This window comes from Bidens hawaiensis, unplaced genomic scaffold (assembly GCF_021521415.1).
Source record: "Bidens hawaiensis isolate Kalapana, Puna unplaced genomic scaffold, B.hawaiensis_p1.1 tig00002414_1, whole genome shotgun sequence".
NCBI lineage: Eukaryota > Viridiplantae > Streptophyta > Magnoliopsida > Asterales > Asteraceae > Bidens > Bidens hawaiensis.
Window position 1 is genome coordinate 692,728 of NW_027491131.1, and position 22,031 is coordinate 714,758.

At 35.0% G+C, this 22,031-nt stretch overlaps 2 protein-coding genes and 2 pseudogenes across 2 annotated transcripts; 3 read left to right on the top strand and 1 right to left on the bottom strand.

Annotated features, from left to right (window-relative positions):
- Positions 1 to 1,221: 1,221 nt before the first annotated feature.
- LOC143619132 (uncharacterized) lies at positions 1,222 to 2,704 on the bottom strand (annotated as a pseudogene).
- Positions 2,705 to 4,028: 1,324 nt separating this feature from the next.
- LOC143619133 (eukaryotic translation initiation factor 6-2-like) lies at positions 4,029 to 8,674 on the top strand. Its single transcript, XM_077091140.1, has 7 exons — positions 4,029 to 4,153; positions 6,858 to 6,941; positions 7,036 to 7,116; positions 7,205 to 7,254; positions 7,326 to 7,456; positions 7,518 to 7,628; positions 8,338 to 8,674. Exons 1-7 carry the CDS (start codon positions 4,029 to 4,031, stop codon positions 8,593 to 8,595), a joined length of 840 nt encoding a protein of 279 aa, XP_076947255.1. The 3' UTR covers positions 8,596 to 8,674.
- Positions 8,675 to 10,710: 2,036 nt separating this feature from the next.
- LOC143619134 (uncharacterized) lies at positions 10,711 to 12,441 on the top strand (annotated as a pseudogene).
- Positions 12,442 to 14,024: 1,583 nt separating this feature from the next.
- On the top strand, positions 14,025 to 19,414 carry LOC143619135 (uncharacterized). The gene is made up of 9 exons (XM_077091141.1): positions 14,025 to 14,153; positions 14,217 to 14,351; positions 16,495 to 16,611; positions 16,734 to 16,862; positions 16,948 to 17,124; positions 17,242 to 17,382; positions 17,891 to 18,073; positions 18,138 to 18,209; positions 19,247 to 19,414. The coding sequence occupies exons 1-9, from the start codon at positions 14,025 to 14,027 to the stop codon at positions 19,412 to 19,414; spliced, it is 1,251 nt and encodes a 416-aa protein (XP_076947256.1).
- Positions 19,415 to 22,031: the final 2,617 nt, after the last annotated feature.

A 22,031-nucleotide genomic window follows, 5' to 3' on the forward strand; every position in this document is an offset into this window, starting at 1 on the left:
ATCTTTTTTTTTGGTAGTATCAAAAAAGATAATTTATTCATGTAGGGGTTGTTTTCTTAACGGATTAATGTTTTAACTTAATATGAGTATGAAAAAATAAGTCTTTAACTATATGTATATAAAAAAATATATTAAATGATAGAAGAGAACACATAACTTGTTAGAGGTGGACATATCGGGTTTTTCTAATACCTAATTTCGAGTAAGGAACTGGGTTTATGCATGACTAGGTATTCGAGAATCGAGTATTGGAAACACTCGGATTGGGTTCGCGTCCTGTTATTGGCTTGAAAAACTATGCTGGTAGGATATGGAATCGAGTACCCTATACCCGAATATATTGGGTTTTTTAAGAAGCAGAACTTTTTTTTTTTGTTCCAGATTCATTTTTTTGCATAAAAACTTCAAAAACAGTTAGATTCATATATTGGATATTGGAAAAACCAGGATTTGGGGGAATCAATTTTCGTGTATTTACGGGTATAGATCAGGTCGTGTTCCACGTAAGGGTTTTTGGATTGAAATGCACATTCTATAAGTACCTTATGGGTTTGGATCTGGTTATTGGCTTGAAAAATCATACCCAATGTCATTAGTTTCAGGTAAGGTATGAAACTGAGTATGTTAATATATTATTTTCGGCTACAGAAAAAGCCCTATTTCTTGTTATTTATCGGGTACCTCATTGGGATTTATTGGGACTTTTAAGTGGCTGTACATCTTATTTTGTTAAAAGTCCATTTTCTTTTGCATAAAAACTTCCAAAAGAAAATATTAAGTAAAAAATTACAAATATATATAAAATTTAAAAGAAAACATAAAAACATAGATTTATATATCAGGTATTGGAAAAACCGGATTTCAGGTACAAACTAGGAATCGATTCTCGATATTTTCAGGTATAGATCGGGTCTGGTTTAAGTACAGGTTTTTAGATTGAAATGCATATCCTATAACTACAAGTACTCTGCAGAAAGGGTCAGATCCTAAAAACCCAGTTCCAAAAAAACCAAGTTCCATGTATTTTTCCGGGTCCGGGTTTTGGTTTTTTTTGCATAAAAAACAAATGACTTGCTATTTTGAAAATAATGAGAATAATAATTCTTTTGGTACATATGTTTGAATACAACTTGTATTCAAGACACCAAAGCATGCTAAATAACATTTCTAACATTAATCTATAAATCTTTAAACCAAAAACAACTAAAATGAATCAACCACTTAACCAACCACCAAAAGTGTTCTCAACTTCTCAACCCTATGACTCAACACCATCACAACATCTTCTTTACCTTCACTAACAAGACATTGCTTCACCTTATTAAACATATGTGTAGGAGGCCTTATGCCCATATCCAACATCTCTCCCAAATATTCACAAGCATGTTCCACCTTGTTTTCGCGGCACAACGCGTTAATCAAAGTAACAAACATATGCATCCCGGGTAACACCCCTTTACCCTTCATCTCGCCCCACACCCTCGTCGCACTATCCATATTACCCTCGTTACAAAACATCCGAACCATGATTTCGTAAGTACTCACACTTGGTTCACATGTGAACTCGTCTTTCATTCGTGTGAAAACACTATATGCGTCTTTCGTTCTCCCCGCTTTAACTAAGTGGTGAAGAATAATATCGAAAGTCCTCGAATTGGGACCCACCCTGATCCTTTTCATCTCATCAACTACGTTAAACGCGTCATCCATCCGCATTGCCCAACAATACGACCCCACAACCGCGTTATACGTTGGAGCCTCGATACCAATCCCACGAGACTTCGACAACTCGAAAAACTTTAGAGCCTCGGTTAACCTATTATCCGACCCTAACCCGTTAATCAACGTACAATAAATATGCGCCGTCGGCTCTATCTTCTTCCGTTTCATCTCGTCAAATTTTTTAACCGCTTCGTCATACTTCTTCGCTTTACAATACGCATTTATGACAATCGCGTAAACCACCACATCCGGCTCGAACCCGTTCGCTTTCATCTCCCGGTAAACCTCATCCAACTTCAAAAGATTCATTTCCTGACCATACCCCTCCAAAAGTATCGAATACGTCTTAACGTCCGGTTTAAACCGTCTCCTAGACATTTTATCAAACACCTGGTGCGCAAGCTCGACCCGTCTCGCCTTACACAACGTATCCAAAAACCGATTAAAATCACACACCCCCACATCAAACCCGAACCACTCCATCCTCTCGAACGCCTCCACCGCCTCCTTAACCCGCTTCGCCCGCGCGTACCGCCTCGCGATCAACGCGAATGTCGACTTATCCAATACGCCTTTCGCCTTCATTTCGCTGACAATTGTCCACACAATCTTGAACTGTTTGATCTTCCCGAGGGATTCGATCAAGGCGTTGTAGGTATCGGGTGTGTGGGCGAACCCGGGCTGTGTTTCGGCCCATCGGAAGAACGAAAGGGCGAAAACGCCTGCGTTGGAGAGGTGTTTTAGGACCTGGGTGACTAGGGTTTGGGTGAGTGGAGGATAATAAAGAGGCTAGCTTTGAAGGGTCTTGGTGGGTTGTGATTAGTTTGCAGAGGGTGTTTATTTGTGTGATGATTTGGGGGTTAATTGGGTTTAGGGTTTTACGGGTTTTGGTGCAGAAGGTTGAATTGAAGCTAATTAATATACAGATCGATGATGATGATGATGATGATGATGAATGTTTGAGGATTTGAGAGAACAGCATTTCGAACTGGTAAACTAAACTGTTCAGTGCGAATTCTACTTCATTCAAGCTGCTAGAGTTGGTTCCTACTGTTGGGGGTGGAAAAGAGTCGAGCTGTTCGAGATTGGCTCGTAAAGGAGCTTGATTGAGCCGAGCTTAAACAAGCTCGAGACTAAAATAAGTTCGTTTAATAAATGAGCCCGAGCCCGAGCTTCACTTATCGAGCTCGAGCTGACTTGGAGTCTAAATGAGCTTGTCGTTTGTATGATTGTATAACATAAATATTTACACGTATATATATGTATATAATAATTAATAAATTAACAAAATAACTAAATAATATATATTATGCTATATTAAATTTTAATTGAAAAAAATATAAAAATAATTAAAATTATATAAAAATTAATTAATAAATAGTAAACGAGCCAAACTTGAGCTTGAAAAACTACTCACGAACAGAGCTCAGGATTTAGAAATAAAGATCGAAACGAGCCGAGCTCGAGCTATGTGTAAGCCAAACGAGCTGAACTCGAGTCTGGTCGAGCTTGGGCTTGGATCGGCTCCTACCGGGTGAGGATTTTGATTCGGTTTGGTTTGGTTATTAGTAGGGACGTCTCTGAGAATACAAGACTCTCGCAGACCTAGTGCGAGTATAAAAAGTAGGCCCTTGGATACAAAATTGTTTTTAAATAGGATCAAGAAAATGACCCGTAATTTTCGGGGGTGTTTGGGATTGCTCATTTTTATTTTAGGCCTCTTATAGCTTATTAAGGCTAAGGGGAATGCATCACTTGCCTCATTTTCCCTCACTTGTCACATCTGCACCACGTTGGCCTCCCCTACCCCCCAAAAAAGAAAAAAAAAACATTCAGCATCACCCTTAAACCAGGGCAATATACCATTCTCCATCATTCTCTGTTTTTTATTTTTATTTTTTAGTACAAACAGAGGAAGAGAGTGAGTGACGAGAGTGACCGTGGTCACTAACCTCACGTCGTGTGTGACCAAAAAAGGAGGGGGCGGTGTTCCAGGGGTGTCATGCGCGTAACCCCTTCCATGTAGGACGCCATGTGAGACGACTCCTTTGCTAACTCACCTCATGCGTGAGGAAAAATGAGGTATACCCCCAACCTTATGGGTAGATGAGGGAATGAAATGGATTGAGGAATGGAATGGATCATTACTATCCCATTGTCTTGCTTGGTAACCATATAGTAGTTAGGATTTGAATAAATTATTACTTTATGTTGTTAGATGAACAGGAAAGACGAATGAAAACAATAAAATTTGGTAGTGGTGGGTGGTGGCGGTCGATGATGGTCGTTGGTGGGTGAAAACAATAATGCTAGTGGTGGTGGCGGTCGTGGGTGGTGGCGGGAGGTGGGAGGCGGTCAGTGGTGGTAGGTGGGCGGTGGTTGACGGTAATGAAGGGGGCGGGGCTGTGGCAGGTGGGTGGCGCAGAGTCTCGCAAACTCGTCATTCTTTGTCTTAAATTACATCTGAAAGCGACTTGTAAATTTTATTATAGGTGATTTTATTCCTTAGTTTACCAAAAAAAAAAAAATTCTATTCATTTGTAAAATCCATTCCATTCCATTCCATTCCATATGCCATTCCTGGTTACCAAACAATACCTAATTAAATAAAACAGGGGCTTTCTTATTTGTGGTTATTTTTTTGTTAACATTCTTAAATTTATTTGTGGTGATTCCAAAGCGGCGTGCAGTCAAATATTTTGCAATCCGTCTAATCGGACAATGACATATGATAGATTTATTTTGGTCCGTGAAGTAAGGGGTTCATAACTACACATACATAATCATAAATCTAGATTTTAGTTGGTTAAATTGTAAAACAAGTCGGGCTATGCTATTGAATATGGCCTAAAATTAGAGGTGCACAAAAAGCCCGAACTTGGAATCGGACCCAAAAAAAATACCTGGAACCGGTTTTTTTATACCCGACCCTACCCAAAGGGTACGGATAGGGTATGTATTTTAGTACCAAGACCCGTACCCCGAATCGAGCCCGATTTATACCCGGTAATGCCCGAAAACTCGAACCGGTTCCATACCCGGAATCGGGTTTTTCCAATACCCGAAACAGGGTTTTTCAAATACCCGATCTATACATGAAATTACCCGAAAAATATCTGAAAAATACTCGAAAATACCCCTAAAAATTGTAACCCCTTAAAAAAATCCAATATATACCCGAAAAAACCCGGAAAAAACCTCAAAAAAACCCAAAAATAGAGTTTTTTCAATACCCGAAAATAGGGTATTCAAATACCCGATTTTAGAATACCCGGTTTTATACCCGACCCGAACCTGATGCATAGGGTATGGTTTTAGAGACTATACTCGAACCCGACCGGGGTATTATCAATACCCGATTTTTCAATACCTGGTCATACCCGAACCCGATTCTATACCCAAACCCGGTATTTGAAAAACCCGACTTGTGCACTTATGCTAAAAGTAAACACGTTTAATAAATGAGCCTAAACTTTATTTATCAAGTTTGAGCCTCTTTGAGAGCCCAATGGGCTCCTATTATCCATATTAGTCTTACAATATCTCACTAATATATTAAAGCAAAATGATTCTCTCCGTATGTCCTTATTCTAGCCTATTCATATAGGATTCCATGTAATCACATTTCCATATCAATAATTTTCACATATTCACAATTATTTTTAATCCACTTAATTAAAATAAGCATTCCAATTTAAATCAATTAATTATACAATTAAATCTGTTTATTCAAATTAATGCAATTAACTCTATGATTAAGTCTATTTATTCTAATTAATAACCACATTCTCAATGATTTAATTTACTCTTGAGGAAAGAAGAAGAGCCGGTGAATAGTGATTAAACCGAATGTTCTTTAAGTTTTATTTATTTATTTATTAAGAAATGACATGAAAAATGCTATAAAAATATAGATATCACTGAAAATTATTTATAAAAAACATTCTAAAAGAAAAAAGAAAAAAACGTTCTTTAGAACAATTAGAAACATTTAAAAAAAATAACATAAAGCTGTTTACAAAGAGATTTTCGAAAACTTAATGTGATACAGTTTAAAGTATGTATGTATTTGTAAACTTAGTTTTCAATTAATATTATCAAATCTTTTACTAATATATGTTTTTTATTTTTTTCAGGTCTAATGGTTCATTTATGTTATATTATTTTTTATTCATTGCATTGTTTATTTATAAAGTATTTTTTTTATGTTATAGATATAGTTTAACATCTTTTGTAACATCTGAAGGCAATGTTGTAAAAGTCGTTAGGTGGTCCTAGGCGGTCGATTGGGTAGTTGCGAGTACTCGGGAGTAGTTGGGGATTACTCGGAAAATACCTAAGGAGTACTCGGTCGAGGCGGGGAATACTCGATCTAGACGGGGAGTACTCGGCCGCCTACTCGGAAGTTTTACAACATTGTCTGAGGGTAAAAAACTTATGTCAAATATTTGTGTTGACTGAATGCGTAGTTTATATTTTATATTGTTTGTTGATATGTTTCCCACCCGTGTGTAACACGGGTTATTATCCTAGTATTGAATATATCTACAAAATAATTAGTATTGAATAATAAACTTGGATTAAAATACTTGATAATAAAAAAAATATTTATATAAAAAGTAGTGATAATATAAAAACAGAATGTGAGTGGGCAAAAAGCAATGCCGCTATTTTCTTTTGAATTGAAAAACCCAATATTTTAATCTACATTGATTGATATTTGAGTCATAATATTACCATAAACATTATTGAGTATAAACAACCTCAAATTTCTTATGCCTGTAGTGAGTAAAAAGAAATGAGCACCTAAACTATTATTATTTTTTTAAATGTAACTCGTATGATTTTAATCCAAAACCTTCGCTTCCATAGAGTTATTTTGTAAACTTTTGTTAAAAATAAGTTCATATAAAAATATATCTAATCTTTTTTAACAATTATCTACCCCTGGGAAAAGCGGGCTCTGGGTAGCCACCTACCTCGACCCTCCTTCCGGTTGACCCTATTAAAGAAATATTACTTACGAACCTAGCTCAAACTAGGGTTGTGCGTGGTGTAGTTCGGTACGGTTTTGGACTAAAAACCAAAACTTCAGTTTTTGGAATATTAAGACCGTTCTGTTTTGGTTTTTTTAGTTTCGGTCTTTCGGTTTTTGTTTTCTCAAAGCTAACCAACGCTTACTGTTTGGTTGCAATCGGTGGTTCTGAAAATTTCTACAGGTTTTACATTGATTCTTTTGATTCATATTATATAATTGTACGTTATGCGTTTAAAAACATGTGATAAGCTGTTGAGCATATTTGTCTTTTGCAGTACATTTGAGGCCGAGCTAGCTGATGTTATTCCTGTGGTTAAGACCTCCATTGGTGGCACCCGCATAATTGGCCGACTTTGCGTTGGAAAAAAACTAAAAATTATAGAAGGCGTTATATTTGACATTATTTGGTTTTGAAATTTGAACACTAAGTTCATATTATCTTTTTGTAGGTAACAAAAACGGGCTACTTTTGCCTCATACTACTACTGATCAAGGTAAAAGCCCTTAACTTTCTTGTTTCCAAAAATGCCCCTGCGATATTAATATATTGTGTGTGTAATTTTAGAGCTTCAACACTTGAGGAACAGTCTGCCTGATGAGGTTGTGGTTCAACGAATCGATGAGAGACTATCTGCCCTTGGAAATTGCATAGCGTGTAATGACCATGTTGCCCTTACCCATGCTGATCTTGACAGGGTAAATATCAATTTTAAATTTTTTAGTTTTTCACTCGTTTAACATGCGTTTTAATTATCAGGAAACTGAGGAAATGATAGCCGATGTTCTGGGTGTAGAAGTTTTTAGACAGACAATTGCTGGTAATATTCTTGTTGGTAGCTACTGTGCGTTTTCAAACAGAGGTGGCATGGTAAGAATATTACGCTTTTGTATTTTTATTTAATCTATGCGGGCCTAATTGATTTGATGAACTTTGTACAATTAAATGAACGCGATTTTCTTGTTTGTGTTCATTCGTTAGGACAATGAACACGTTCATTTATGTTTGTTAACAATATAAATGAACGGTTCCCGAACTTAACGGATGAAGATAACTGTTCACAAACATAAACGGATGAAGTTAACTAAACATAGTTAAAAAGCAACATGAAGTAGATATGTTGGGCTTACAATGTTAATATTAGGTTAGGTTGTAATGGGCCAAAAAATGAAATTAATATAAAAACGAACATAAATGAATGAACTTAATCAAACATAAATTAACGAATGAACATAAATGAACGATCGAGACATGTGTTCATGCTCGTTTGCTTACCCAAATCAACAAATTTTTTGTTCATGTCCATTCATTTATTTAATAAGCAAACGCAAAGAAACTTTCCGTCGAACGGTTCAAGAGCTGTTCGCTAAACGCCCGGTCCCTTTACAGCCCTATTTTTCAGTATTAGTTTTAAAAATGATTTGATCGTTATAATTCTTGACGATTTTGGACTTTTTAAATGTCAGTTCAAACAGCTAAACCGTCAAAACCAAAGCATGACTCAAATCGTTTGTATTTCAAGCGTGCTGAATTGCCATATTTGGGTTGATCTGATTAAATCGACTCGTTTGCATTGCAGGTGCACCCTCATATCTCTGTTCAAGAATTGGATGAGCTGTCAACCCTGCTTCAGGTTCCTTTGGTGGCGGGAACAGTGAACCGTGGTAGTGACGTGATAGCTGCAGGCCTAACCGTTAACGACTGGACCGCTTTTTGCGGGTCAGACACAACCGCAACCGAGCTGTTGGTGATTGAGAATGTTTTCAAGCTGAGAGAAGCCCAGCCCAGTGCCATTGTGGATGAGATGAGGAAGTCTTTGATTGACACTATTGTTTAATAAGTTAGTTATTGCTTTATAAGTCTGCAATAACCAACTATGGTTAGTTTTTTGTTTGTTTTGTTCTGTTTTTTATACTGTGGTAAAATGCTTGTTTGAAGGTTTTAAGATTGTTGAAAATGGATGTTTCTAGATTGTTATGCTGCAAAAGTTGTTTATGTCAATGATCATTTTTAACATGGTCACTTCTATCTATATATTTAGTCTATATGTATATGTTGTCCACTGTACAAACGTGAGTATATGTTTTTTAAATAAGAGTGAACTATGGTTTTCGTCTTTGTGGTTTGTCCAAATGTGTGGTTTTAGTCCAGTGTTTCAAATTTGTGATTTTTGTCTATGTGGTTTCATTTCAATTGCAGTTAAACCTGAATTTCCTAATCCTGTTAAGTCTAGTCTTTAAACCCATCAGTGTGCCCTTTACGTGAGGGACATTTTTGTCTTTTTTTCCCCTCCCGATAAACCCCAGCCCCTCACATGAGAGGGCTTGTGAATTAGGACGAGCGTTTATTTGAAGAGAAAAATGACAAAACTGTCCGCTGATGAGTTTAACAACCAGACTTAACGGGATTAATGAATTCAGGTTTAATTGCAAGTGAAATGAAACCACATGGACAAAAATCATAAATTTGAAACTATTGGAATAAAACTGTAAATTTAGACAAACCACGTAGACAAAAACCGTAGTTTACTCTTTAAATAAATAAAACTAATATGTGGAAAACTAACTTGAGAAAAAAAATACTTGTTTAAATAACAAAACAAACAGTTAAAAAGTGAGGTGATATTTTTTAAGACAGTACCTATATTAGACTATATGAAACTAATACATAAAATAATTTATATTGGTTTCATTTTTATTTATAATGAAGTTACTGTTATGAGCAATAAGATATTAAGACTAGTTGTAATGGGTTTTTAAACGTCAAGTTAAAATATTATGCTAATGCCACGTAAACATTGAGGTTTTAACTAACACACTCCTTTAACACGGTGTTGTGGTTTTAACGCCCGTTAGTACGTTAAAGCCCCGTAATTTCCTTGTTAAAATATATGCCCCCCCTACCCTTTCTCTTTGTTTCATTGTTTAAGCCCCGTTACCACATTATCATTTCTTTATTACCGGCTGGGTCTTAGCTCCAGGACATAGCGTTTAAGTCTAGTTACAACGTCACATCATTTTTGTTAGCCACTGCTGAAACCGGCTATAAAAGTGTGATAAACAAATCATATTAATCCAAGTTTTTAACCACTGTGGCTTTGGAAAATGTATTTATTATTAAAAAACAAACCACAAGTACCTTCCTTTTCATGCTTTTAAACTGCTTCTCAGTGGTCCAGAGCCCAAGAAGCAGAGAAAGGAACTCTTTTGGCATATATAATAAATTCTCTTCAAATCTAAAACATTTATTAAGAGTAGACTACGGTTATCGTTACTGTAGTTTATCTAAATATATTGTTTTAGTCCAATAGTTTTAAATTTGTGATTTCTTTTCCTGTGGTTTCATTTCATTTGTAATTAAATCCGATCCCACTAACCCCGTTAAGTTTGGCCGTTAAACACATCAGCGTGTCCCTCACATTAGGGGCATTTTTGTCCTCTTTTCCCAAATACACCTCGACCTCTCACGTGAGAGGGCTTGCGAATTAGAGCTGGGGTTTATTTGGGGAGAAAAAAGGACAAAGCTGCCCCTCACGTGAATGGCCAGACTTAACGGGGTTAGTGTGATCGGGTTTAATTGCAAATAAAATGAAACCACAGGGACGAAAATCATAAATTTGAAACTATTAGACTAAAACAGCATATTTGGACTAACTACATGGACAAAAACCGCAGTATACTCTTTTTTTTAATTACTATTTTTACCATAACAAAATAACTGTTAAGATAAAAAAACATCAATATCTATCTTACACTAATAAAATTTCAACTTAAGCTTTCACTTTGTGTCACATGGACCTATGTGTCAAAATCTTATTGGTTGATTTTAATATTAATAAACAATAAAAATGATTATTTTTTAAAACATTTTGCTGAAAATATTTATTTATTATTTATACAGCCATACAGTTGTTTTTCCCATATTACCCTTCATGTCCAGTCAGAGACTCAGAGTCCCACAGTACATTAGCTTTCTTTTATACTTCCTTTTGTCATCCAAGAAACCTAAAACATGACTCAAGAAATGGCTAAAGATGAAGACTTTAAGCTTCTCAAGATCAAGGTACACCACCCCACATTTTAATTTATTTTATTTTTATTAATTTTGTTTTTAATTTACATAATTTCATTATTTTCTTTTTATCTTGTTATACACAGACATGCACTTTGAAGGTGAATCTGCATTGTGAAGGTTGCAAGCACAAAGTCAAGAAAACCTTGCAAAGAATTGAAGGTTATTGTTCTCTCTATTCTTTTTCCTTTTTTTGTTTTTTTTCAAATTGTGATAAATTTAGCAAAATTGTGATCTTGGATTTGTTAAAGTTTATAACTTTATGCAAAAATGTGGTCTTCTTGTGAAATTTTGCATGATTAAACTCTTTTTCAGAGCTCAAATAAATCAAGAATTGTACAAGTTTCATGAAACATATTTGCCTTTGCTATTTTCTTATGTAAAAAAAGAAATGGGATTTTGATAAAGATTAAAAATTTATGCAAAAAAGTGGTTTTTATGTAAAAAAAGAAATGGGATTTTGATAAAGATTAAAAATTTATACAAAAAGGTTATTTTTATTGTAAAAAAGAAATGGGATTTTGATAAAGATTAAAAATTTATGCAAAAAAGTGATTTTTATGTAAAAAAGAAATGAAATTTTTTATCAAGATTGAAAATTTATGCAAAAAAGTGACTTTTTGTAAAGAAAAGGAATGAAATTTTTTTAAAGATTAAAAATTTATGCAAAAAAAGTGATTTTTATGTAAAATAAGAAATGAATTTTTTTATAAAGATCAAAAATTTATGCAAAAAAGTGACGTTTTTGTGAGTGATGTAATGCTTGCTCAATCACTTTTTCACAGGTGATAGTCCTAAACTAAAAAGTTAAATCTTTTGGATTGTACATCTCTCAATGCATGATGTACAAGTTATTATAGCACTAACTGTAAATCATATAGGTGTGTATCAAGTGAGCATAGATGGAGAGCAACAAAAGGTGACAGTTTCAGGAGTGTAGAGGCTGCAATTTTAATAAAGAAGCTTTTGAAAGCTGGTAAGTATGCTGAACTTTGGTCAACCAAGTCAAACAACAACAAAAGTCAAAGTCAAAATCATATGAAAGATGACAAGAAAACAAAAGGTCTTGAACCCAAGAAACAACAAAAAAGTCAACCTTTGACCTCTGGAGATGAAGATTTGAAGCAGAAACAAGAAGCACCAGCTGCAGTTTGCAGTTTCTGCAAATAATCCAAAAAAGAATAAAAATAAAAGTCAACCCAACAATGCAAATAATGTGAAGAAGGTCCAAGCCCAAGTCCAGAATGCTGGAGGGCAAAATGGTAATTTTGTGTGTTTGAATGAGGGCAAAAATGTCAATGATTTTAGCTCCAAAATGAATAATCTTGGAGGGTTTGAAGTGACTTCTGGTGGTCAAATGGTCAACATGAATGGTTTAAGGTACAACCAGCCACAGCAGCAGCATCATCAAGGGTACAACAACCAATCAGCTGGTGCATCATTTATGGTGAACCTGCAGAACAGGCAAGCAATGTACCAGACTACGCCACCAACCACTGGCTACTACTACAATTACAATATTGCCCCTTACACTCATGGCAACTACTACTATGGTGGTGTTGATGATAACATGTGGACTGATGAAAACACAAGCTTTTGTTCAGTCATGTGAGGGGTAAAAGTGAAAAAAAAAGTTTAGATCTTTTGTGTTGTGAAAGAAGTTTTGAGGATGTTGTTGTTGATGGATCTTTTGTTGACCATGTTGTAATGACTAGGTTAATAAGTGTTATTTGTACTTTGTAATGGCAAAAAGATAGTTTAAGATGCTACCTGTTTTGAGCGAGTCCGGTTAAAAGAGAGTAAACTAGTAATTTTTAATAAGTTTATAGATATGTTAACGTCAGAAAATGAGAAAAGAGAAAAAAAGTGTTAGCAGGTCGACAAACACTGACATCATATTTGTGCATCAACTAATGAAAATAGCCAAACATGTTACATTTGTAAAACATCGGCAACGAAGTGAAAGTTAGGAGTTTTATTAATTAACTGTGACCATATATTATCAACTAATTGGTTATACTTTAATATTCAAATCCAATGTGTTTAATGTCGATAATGATAAACTAGGTGGTGGTGGTGGTGGCAGGTGGGTCCTTGCGTCATGTGGCGTGAGGGGAGTTTGCCATATGGAATGACTCACACTCACAAGAGCATCGAGTTCTTTACGAGTGTGCTTACAAAAGTGAGGATATTTGATAAACTAGCCAATCAATTACACCAAGACACCTAGTGTTTTATAATATTTCATTTGATATCTAAAAAATTACTCATCACTCAGTAGGTATAACGCATGGTGAGTGAGTGTCTCATCACTCGGTAGGTATAACGCATGGTGAGTGAGTGTCTTTCATGCTTGCATAGCATCTATGCCACACGCACTCAGTTTTTTTTTAATTGACGAAAAAACGTTATTCGTACCAAAGGGCATGTGAGCGGCAACAAGATGGGTCGTAAGTTTTCGTATCAAGTAGTTGAGAGTTCTAGTCTCATGATAAACATTGATGTAGATTTAAATTAAAATGTTAGCCGTTCTATAAAATATGCTATTCGTTTTTGAGATGTGTGTTAAATATTTTTTTCCCTTACAAGTTAAAGGGTAAAATAGTAACTCAAACAGTAACTTTATATGAAATTAATAGATGTATTGACATCATTAAGTAAAAAAGAAAACCCTAACTGTGTTACAGGTCAACAAGCGATGAGATCCAAACCGCAATGCAATATGACCATACCACATGACCTTTCGTTTCATATTACTTTTAATGCTAGTGAGGGGTGTTTACGATTCGTTTCAAATTATAAAACCCTCCAACCTATACATCAGTTTGGTTTTACAATCAGTTAGATTTTCCTTTGCTTTTAGTTGGTTTTAAAATTTTCAAGCGTAGCCAACGGTCTAGTTTACGTGTTATACCAAAACCCCAGCCGTATAAAACCGCCCAGATCATGAGATTCCATAATTACATACATTTCACATTTTTTTAACATATGTCCAAACTCCAAACCGTCATAAACGAATGTTTTTCAATTTTCAATGGTTTAACTTCGATTTTCAATAATAAAAAACCGTCTCTACCGGTTTGACTAAAAGTTTGGCTTAAAAAAGCTTCAAAATTGTAACTTATCCTAAAACCCCAAACGACTTATTCTAACCGTTAACTTCCACCTCGCCGGAATATTCTCTCACCGGCGATAATGTCAATCCTATTCCACCATCCACTCTCCACCACCACCGTCCGGTTTGACCAAGTCAACGACTCAAAACACATTAAACATAAACAAGTTCGAGTCTCATGCTTTAATTCTCATTTATCATCAAATAGGGTTAGTCAGGTTCACTTTATAATAATAATAATAATAATAATAATAATATGAAATTTGGTGCAGTGGAAGAGACCGTACAGCAGTGTGTTGATTGTGCCGACAGGTGTCGGAGCTTCAATCGGAGGTTACGCCGGTGATGCGTTACCGGTTGCCAGAACCCTAGCTTCTGTTGCTGATTGCGTCATCTCTCATCCCAACGTACGTCATCATCATTCTCAAATTGCAATTAATTGATCAGATTCAGCTAGAAACTAGGGTTATTATATCCTTATAAGCACTAGATATAGGATATTATATCCATGTCCGTGTTTGTCCATTGGGACAAACAGACGGTTCACAAACACTCTACTGAACGAAAATTTTTGTCCGTGTCCGTTTGTTAATATTGTAGACGGACACTAATGAACATTAATGGACAAACATACATAAACGATTACATATTAATTCGAAAAGAATAATCATCAATCCGGACGTTAACGGACGGATGTTACCGAATATTCACGAACACTAGTGAACAAACGCAGCATCTGTCCATGTTCATCCGTTAAGCTTACCAGAAAAAAAAATTGTTCATGTTCGGTTCGTGATAGCAAGCCGATTCGAGATGGCTAATCACCCAAGATAGTGACCCTTTGAGCGGGTTAGACTCCAAAGAAATAATAGAGAGAACGAGACATTGTTTTATCAATTTTCTTCTTTTTAAAATTAAACATAACAAGAAAGCCTTATATAGGCAGGGGCGGACCCACATAGTTCCCATCGGGGTCCCGGGACACCAATGTTTTTTAAAAATTACTTAGAGACGATATATTAAATTTTGTAAGGACCCCATAAAAATTAATACTTGGAACCCATACTATTAAGGCTGAACTAGTCTAGTGGAAAGTCCCTTGTTTTTTCTTTGAGAGGTTGCAGGTTCAAGCCTCACCATACCCAGTTTTTGTTGTTTTTTTAATATTCTAGTCAATATTAGTTATTTAGTTAGGGTATTTATGTTTTTTCTTTAGTTTATCCCATATAACCATTATCACTTTAGTTTATCCCATATAACCATTATCACCATGCAACATATATAATGACAACATGAGTTTTACATATACTTAAATTATTTATCTTGTGTATGTATATTATAATTAATCATTTATTTGTGTCAGAGTTAGTTTTTCATGTCTTGGTTATTCATGTAAGACCATATATATATAGCTTACGCTTATGTTTTTCGGGTATGAATAAAAATGAATTAAAAGTGTATGTTCTATCTAGTTTCTAATCTATATTCTTTCTACTTACTCGTTTCCGATGACACCATATTTTCGTGTTTTATTATGTTCCTCCTCTTGACCCGACCCGAATAACGACCGACCCAAAAATTTTGTAAACCGGAAAAATTGGGACCCCATTGACAAAAAATCCTGGGTCCGCCACTGTATATAGGCTTACAAACTTGAAGAGATAAACATGCATGAAATGATGAGAACATGGACTAATATGTAACTAACCCACTACACTACACTAATATGAGAACATGGACTAATATGCATGAAACGTGCAACTTGAATGCAAACATAAATATCAATAAAACTAAGCATGGCTTCTTGAAGTGGGTAATTGGTGGTTGATGTGTTCGGCTTGTATCAGTTCGTTTATTATAAAGACGAATATAAACAAACTTCCTGCTGATTGGACGTCTGGTTCGCTTACAGCCCTAGATATGATTTTCTTCTCCATACCAAAAACAAGTGAAAGTATAAATCATATACGGTACTTATTTTGTCGGTTCAGTACTGTCGGTACAGGCATCATTGAAAATACTGAAAAATAATGAAACCTAAACGAGGGAAAGTAAAATATACCATTACTAATTTTGTGGTTAGGTTAGTGGCGGAGCCAAGAAATTTTCTTAGTTTCTTAGGTGACAATCGCTAAATACTAACAGAGGTCGGTCGAGATTTTTAGTTACGCTATAATAGTACTAAAAGAATTTTTTTTTCACTAGGGACGGCAACGGCCAACTCCCGTACCACAAGGGTCGGTACAAGTATCATTGAAAATACCAAAAAGTAATGAAACCAAAACAAGTGAACTAAAATACCGTACTGATTTTGTCAGTTCAGTACCTGTAGACACAGTTATCATTGAAAATACCGAAAAATAATGAAGCCAAAGGTTACCGGCACAAACCAAAAACATGAAAAACAAATGCCAAGTACTGGCACTGATAGTGTTCAGTCAATATCGGTTAGGTGCGGCACTCATACTCGACAAAAGTTGTTCATCCTATTTCTTCAACATTTTATGAATTTTAGAAGAATTTGAACAACAATTGAATGGAATTTGACAGGTTCTTAATGCAGCAATGCTTTACTGGCCAATGCCAAATGTATTGTATGTAGAAGGCTATGCTCTTGATAGATTTGCAGAAAACTTATGGGCACTGCAACCAGTTCACCAAAACAAGGTTTTCTTTATGCAACTATTGATTATTTCTTAATTTGTTGTTACATGTTCATTTTTTTTATTTTTTATTTTTAATCTTTAAGCATGTTCTTTGTTCATTCAGTATTATGTCATGTAAAACAGGTGGGATTGGTTCTTGATGCAGGAATAGAAGAAGAGTTAAGAATCCGTCATTTACAAGTAGCCGATGCCACACGGGCTTCTCTTGGTTTACCAATTCTTGAATATATTGTCACCGACACACCTTTAGAGGTCACAATGCACTTTTATACAAATAGTATAAAACTTTGAACATTTTTATTATATCCAAACATATTTGAAGTTTGATAACTTGCAGGTGGAAAAATGGGTCGATCCAAGAAACGGGCAGTCAACAGGGAGGATAAAGCATCCTGATTCCCTACTAAGGGCAGTACAGTCATTATGTGACCGGTCAATGGTCAATGCAGTTGCGGTTGTGGCCCGTTTTCCAGATGACAATATTGATGATGTGGATGAGTATAGGCAAGGAAAGGTAAACATTAGGGGGCGTTTAGATGTGTGTTTTGGAACCGAGTATTTGACCCTTTAATAATCAGTATCTATATTATATTTAATGAGTATATATAACTGATTATTATTGTTATTACAGGGAATTGATCTATTAGCAGGAGTGGAAGCAATTATAAGCCATTTAGTGGTGAAGAATTTTAAAATCCCGTGTGCTCACGCTCCCGCTTTGTTACCGCCTCCATTAACCCAATCTTTATGTCCAAAATCTGCTGCTGAAGAAGTAAATTACCTTTTTGTCCTTGCACTACTTATATAGGCTTCTAAACAAACACGAATGGAGCATGTACACGTGTGTTTGTTTAAGTTTAACCAAACAAACGATTGAACAATTAAGTTAATGATTCGTGTTCGTACGTTAGCAGTATAAGAAAACGCTTCACAAACGTGAACGAACAAAATTGAACATAGATGAACGCGTATAACTGAGCTAAAATTAATTAAAAGTAATGTGAAGAACGTGCTTGGCCTAAAAAGTAGTGAACAAACATTCACAAAACATAAATGCACAAAGGGGGCATGCGTTCATGCTCATTTGTTTAACTAAATGAACAAATTTTTTTGTTCATGTTCATTCATTTTCTAAATAAACGAACTTCCCGGTGAGCGGTTCAAGAACTGTTCACTAAAAGTTCGGTTCGTTTACCGGCCTAATTATATACGTATAAATTTATGCATTCATACATACATCTAAAATGTGTCTATTTTAAATAAAAAAATGTTATGAACAGTTGGGATATACATTCTTGCCATGCGTGCTCGCGGGGTTAGCTAACGCACCACAATACTTGACGAATAAGTTTGACTTTCAAGAAAACGGCTGCATATCAGCTCGCGATGTTGATAGTGTCATTCTACCAGCAGATGCATGCGGAGGAGATGCTGTTCTTGCATTTGTCAATAAGAAAACCAAGGTAATTTCTTTTAATATAATAAAACAATTAAGATGTTAAGTAACATGAGTCCATTATGTTGCAGCCGGTTATTATATGCGTGCAAGAGAATGAAACCGTGTTGAATGACACGCCTGAAAAACTCGGGATCGATGTGGTATGTCGAAACATGATGATTTCATAGTAGGTTTGAGTTTTTGTATATTATGTACAATAGTAATAATAACAACAACAACAATAATAATAATAAGGTATATTGGTTTTTATTTATCCCAACCATCATCTTTTGGTCGTTGTTGGTCCCAACTAATGAATTGGCTGATGAGGGTCTCATCTTTTAACATATTTGTTCCCAGCAGTCTGCGACTAACGGAATCCTAACGTCGTTACTTGCGGGTTGCCGGAAAACGCTTTTGGCGGCAAAATCACATTTTTGCCGGAAAATTCAACTTGAACACCACCATCACCAACTGACTCACCACCCAACCAACCACCACCAACCGATTCCGACGATGGTTCTAGGGTTCCAGCGACCTCAATAATTGGGACTTTTACTTGAAAAAGGTTCCTAAAGATCCGATCTAAGGTTACAAAGATGTTTGGGACGAAAATGTTAAGTTTTCCGAAAAACAATATGAGTTTTCTGGCCAAAAACGTTTATCCGGCGACCTGCAACTAACGGCATTAGCATTTTGTTAGTCACGAACTACTGGGAACAAATATGATAAAAGATGGGATCGTTATCAGCCAATTCGTTAGTTGGGACTTAGGTTGTTCAAAAAGCTCGAGGCTTGAAGCTCGGGCTCATGGCTGGCTTGATAAAACTTGAATAAAACTAGCTAAATAAACTTGATTTGAAACTTCCTGAGCTGAGTTAGCTCATTTTTGTAACCGAGCCAAACCCGACCTAGGCTCAGCTCGAGTCATGGCTCAGCCCGTTGGCTCGATTTTAATCTCGTTTACTTCAAAACCGAGCTAGAACCTAGCTGAGTTGCCTCGTTTAATTTCGAGCCCGAGCTCGAAACCACCCTGGCTCGACTCATGAACAACCCTAGACTTGGGACCAACAGCGACCGAAAGATAATAGTTGGGATTAATAAAAACCAATAGACCCTTTATTTATTTTATAATAGGTTTGAGTTTTTGTTGTGTTATGTATAATATAAATATATATATTTATATAATGTTTTGCAGGTAAAGGTTTCAAATTATTGGGAAGCTATAGGAGTAGTTGCAGCCCATAAGGCTGGGGTAGACCCTAATTCACTTAGAAGGGATAAAATCAAGAACATTAGTATTAATAGTAATTCTTTAGTTTCTGCTAATGGTTTTGTTGCTTCAGTTTCTAGTACTTTTTCTTGATTAACTCTGTTTAAAATATATAAACTTTTATTATACAAAAAAAACTTCATTTTGTTGAGCATGTTCTTGATCAACTTTACCTTTGTCAGGACTCGATTATGGGGTTTTTTCTTTTTGAAAATGGGTTATTTTCAAACGCTCGAGGTTTTTTTTCTTCTCCATTCGAGGATAGTGACTGTCTACGATAGCGAATTCTCTGTCTCAGGACTCTTGGAGTTGTGAATAGATATTAGACAAGTTTTCTATTAGGAACAAAACGTCGATTCGGAAGCGGCGCTGGCAACACGCATGCACAAACGATAAACTCAAAGAAACTAGAAAATATAAATGACACAAATTTTAATGTGGTTTGGTGTCTTGTGGGGGACCTATATCCACGGGTTGCAACTAGGTTTTTCTTATTAGCTCGGAACAAAATATTACAATTACATAACATGGTATAATAGAGAAAATGTTAAAATGCAAAGGGGGACAAAAATGAGAAGTGTGAGAAGATTTGTAGCCATATAAAAACCTCTCAAAAAAATGTTGAAAAAAAATAATGAAAAAATCATAACTTAAAATACAAATACAAAATAAAAAAAAAACCAAAAATGTTTCCCCTGTCTTCCCCATTCCCAAAAAAAACCCCACTAAAAAAACACAATGCCGAGAAAAAAGACACAATGCCGAAAATGAACACAAACAACACAATGATAAATAAAAAAGACATAATATGTCGCAAAATATATCACAATGCCAAACAAAATATAGCACAACGTTGAGTAGTATACTACAATATAAAAAAAAAAGACTCAATGTCACGGAAAAAGAAAATCAATGACAAAAATAAACTAAAAACACATGATAAATAGAAAGACACAATGATTTTTTTTCTTAACATTGTGTCTTTTTCGAGGGTGTTTTTTTTGGTGAACGAAGAAGACGGTGGAAACATTTTTTGTTTTTTTATTAAATTTTAAGTTATGATTTTTTTTTAATTATTTTTTGTAGCTACAAATTTTTCTCTGCATTCTTATTTTTATCCTCATTTGTAAAATAACCTGACATTGGTATAATAATGATAAAATTATGCTAAATAGCTTAATGAACAAGAAACCAATGTGGGCCCTGGTCCTTGTTCTTCTTGGAGCTAATTTGAATCCAAACTCAAAACCGGCCTAAAGCCTTCACAAATCTTAACATGTTCTATGTCTTGTAGCAACGGTTGAAGTCGATATCTAAGATGGCTACATAACAAAATGTCATGTCCTCATATAATATCTTGAAATCGTTGAATTCCAAAACGTGAAGTCTATTCTAAATAGCAAATAACCCTTTATATGAAATTTTTTTTTTAATATTCTCATTTATCACAATGTCACCAAATGTATATAAAAATAATCAATTTCTAAACAAATCTGATTTTTCTATGCATTTGTTTCATATATTGTTCACCTAAAGTCACTATAATTTAAATAAAAAAAACTTGGGGTTAACGTTTTTACCCTAGAAGACGACTTCACAAGGACCTCGTTCAAGAATTGACATATTTCTACACGACATAACAAACCTAACTTAAAACGGACATAACTTTTTAATTTGATGAAGTTATGAAAATCTTTAACGGGTTGGACCTATGAAAATCTTTAACGGGCCGGGCCGGGCCGGGCCTTAGACTAACTATGTATGGCTTCTCCATTTTATCTGATTTCACTTTTATGTTATCAATTTTTTAGATTTAATGCTATCAACTGCCAAGTACCTATAAAACAGTGTTGAATGAATGTTACTTTTTCCTCACTTGTGTTTCAATCAATGTGACCAAAAAGCCACTAAAAGTCCATATATTTATGAACCAATAATTCAGGATCCCTTTATAATTTGACTTGTACATCAAGCAAACAAGTACAATAATAACTTGTAAATTACACAATAATAATAATAATAATAATAATAATAATAATTATTATTATTATTATTATTATTATTATAATAAAACTCACATGACGGTTATTAATGAGTTGTACAATAGTTGTCCAATTGAATAGTCATGGCCATTTATAGGCATTTGATGTCATTGAAATGTTAAAAATACGTTGAAACCGTCCAAACTGTTCAAATCGAGCTAAATCGGTTGATTCAACTAGGTTGTGAGTTTTACGATTTGAAAAACATGGTTTCATGGTTCACTTTATGGTTTGAAACCAATGAGTAAACCGAAACAACCAAGATATTAATAAAAAAATGAAAATAATATATATAATTTTTGAATTCACGTAACTTAACCAAACAGTAATATACATACGTATACAAATGTAATGATTAGAATACTGATAGAATCTAGAGTTTAGACTCAAACAAATGATTCTTCTACTGAAAACAAAGTCTCAATTCGAGAAGGGAAGATCTCTTTGCAAAAGAACCGTAATTTCACAATAATATCGACATCTAAACAAAATGATCGACACTAGATTAATCAAACTCTATGACAGTTACTAGTGTAACCTTTTCACTACTTATTGTGCTGTCAATAGCTTTAGACGGGAATAGAACTTGATGGGTTGGGTACGTATCAAACACACTTAACACTAAACCCGTTTATCTAGCCGGTTTTGTACTTTTAATTTTTTTTATT

What these genes read in the sequence shown, in the direction of transcription:
- LOC143619135 (XM_077091141.1), top strand. Translation starts at nt 14,025, where the DNA reads ATGTCAATCCTATTCCACCATCCACTCTCCACCACCACCGTCCGGTTT. An exon ending in ATGAGTATAGGCAAGGAAAG is followed by an intron (nt 17,125 to 17,241) that starts GTAAACATTAGG and finishes TTGTTATTACAG; the next exon opens with GGAATTGATCTATTAGCAGG. An exon ending in AAAAACTCGGGATCGATGTG is followed by an intron (nt 18,210 to 19,246) that starts GTATGTCGAAAC and finishes AATGTTTTGCAG; the next exon opens with GTAAAGGTTTCAAATTATTG.
- LOC143619133 (XM_077091140.1), top strand. Translation starts at nt 4,029, where the DNA reads ATGCTAGTGGTGGTGGCGGTCGTGGGTGGTGGCGGGAGGTGGGAGGCG. An exon ending in GGTGGGTGGCGCAGAGTCTC is followed by an intron (nt 4,154 to 6,857) that starts GCAAACTCGTCA and finishes TGGTTTTTTTAG; the next exon opens with TTTCGGTCTTTCGGTTTTTG. An exon ending in CGCATAATTGGCCGACTTTG is followed by an intron (nt 7,117 to 7,204) that starts CGTTGGAAAAAA and finishes ATATTATCTTTT; the next exon opens with TGTAGGTAACAAAAACGGGC.